The 1,275-nt window shown below is 38.5% G+C and overlaps 1 protein-coding gene across 1 annotated transcript in view; it reads left to right on the forward strand.

The window, feature by feature from the left end:
* Positions 1–1,275, forward strand: part of LRP1B (LDL receptor related protein 1B) — a 1,967,638-nt gene that overhangs the window by 930,112 nt on the left and 1,036,251 nt on the right. The window contains exon 24 of the mRNA XM_007946050.1: positions 618–818. Coding sequence (XP_007944241.1) covers positions 618–818 — 201 coding nt within the window. The remainder of the gene's footprint in view (positions 1–617; positions 819–1,275) is intronic.

Genomic DNA, 1,275 nt, shown 5'->3' on the forward strand with positions numbered 1-1,275 from the left:
AGAGATGCTGCATCGGAAACCCAAGGAGGATTTGTTGTGAGAAATCAGTCTATACAAATGTTAGCTAAAGAAATATTTAATGACTTGCAATCTTAATAGTAATTATCTATTCTTGAAATATTTTTTATCTAGGATATTCTCATGAGAGGGCATATCTGGTACGAGGGGTTGAAAAGTTCAGTGTATAGATGTGATTAGAAAGACAAATGCTGCTAAGGTTAAGAATTTACCTCAAGTAAGGGCTCTGGAATGCACTGACACACATACTTTTTACTCCTAACAGTATTGCAATTAAACTTTTAATTAATCACAGAAACTTTTTTTCCTTTTTTTAATAGTGCAGGGAATAATTTGAAACTAAGGAAAATATGAAGCCTTTAACATTAAGAACATGTTGACAATCAGGGCAAGAACTGTTCAAATGCTGTCTTGAAAACCAACTATCTAACTAGAAAAAGGTAGCTAGGGAAAGGGAGTGGGAAAAAGTCGTACCTTAACATAGTCCAGGTTTCTTGTTAATGGCAAGCAGGTTTTCTCTAACTGAGGACAATCCTAGGCCCTCAATATTACAGAGACAATTACAAAAATCAAATGCATGCTCTTTCTGTTTTCTTAAGGGAGATGCATCAACAAAGCATGGGTATGTGACGGAGATATTGATTGTGAAGATCAATCAGATGAAGATGACTGTGAGAGTTTCTTGTGTGGACCCCCCAAGTACCCTTGTGCTAATGACACTTCAGTGTGCCTGCAGCCAGAGAAACTCTGCAATGGGAGAAGAGATTGCCCTGATGGGTCTGATGAAGGCGATCTTTGTGGTAATGCATGTCCCACTGCCTTTGTCTCCATGGAACTAGAACACTTTCATCCTCTCGCTGACACTTACTGTAGTAATATTCACTCCTCCTATTCATTTCCCTTCAGTATAACTTTTAGCTTTCAACCCTATCTGCATTTTTTGCACTGTAAATCTATACAAAAAGTTTTTAATATGATTAGAAATTTCTGAAAATAAAGTAGAAAAACTAGCCGCTATCCAATTAACTTAGGAGCTCTGGTAGCATAATGCCTAAGGCACTTGACTGCTAACCAGAAGGCTGGCAGTTCAAACCCACCAGCCATCCCTCAGAAGGAAGATGGGGCAATCTACTTCCGTAGTGATACTGCCTCAGAAACCCAAGGAGGGGTCTCTATGGGTCAGGTCCAACTCGAGATGGCACAAAACAACAACAACAAGAACAACAACAACATCCAATTAACTTAACTATTGTATAA

Source organism: Orycteropus afer, unplaced genomic scaffold (assembly GCF_000298275.1).
Source record: "Orycteropus afer afer isolate SDZICR_OR568_19922 unplaced genomic scaffold, OryAfe1.0 scaffold00148, whole genome shotgun sequence".
NCBI lineage: Eukaryota > Metazoa > Chordata > Mammalia > Tubulidentata > Orycteropodidae > Orycteropus > Orycteropus afer.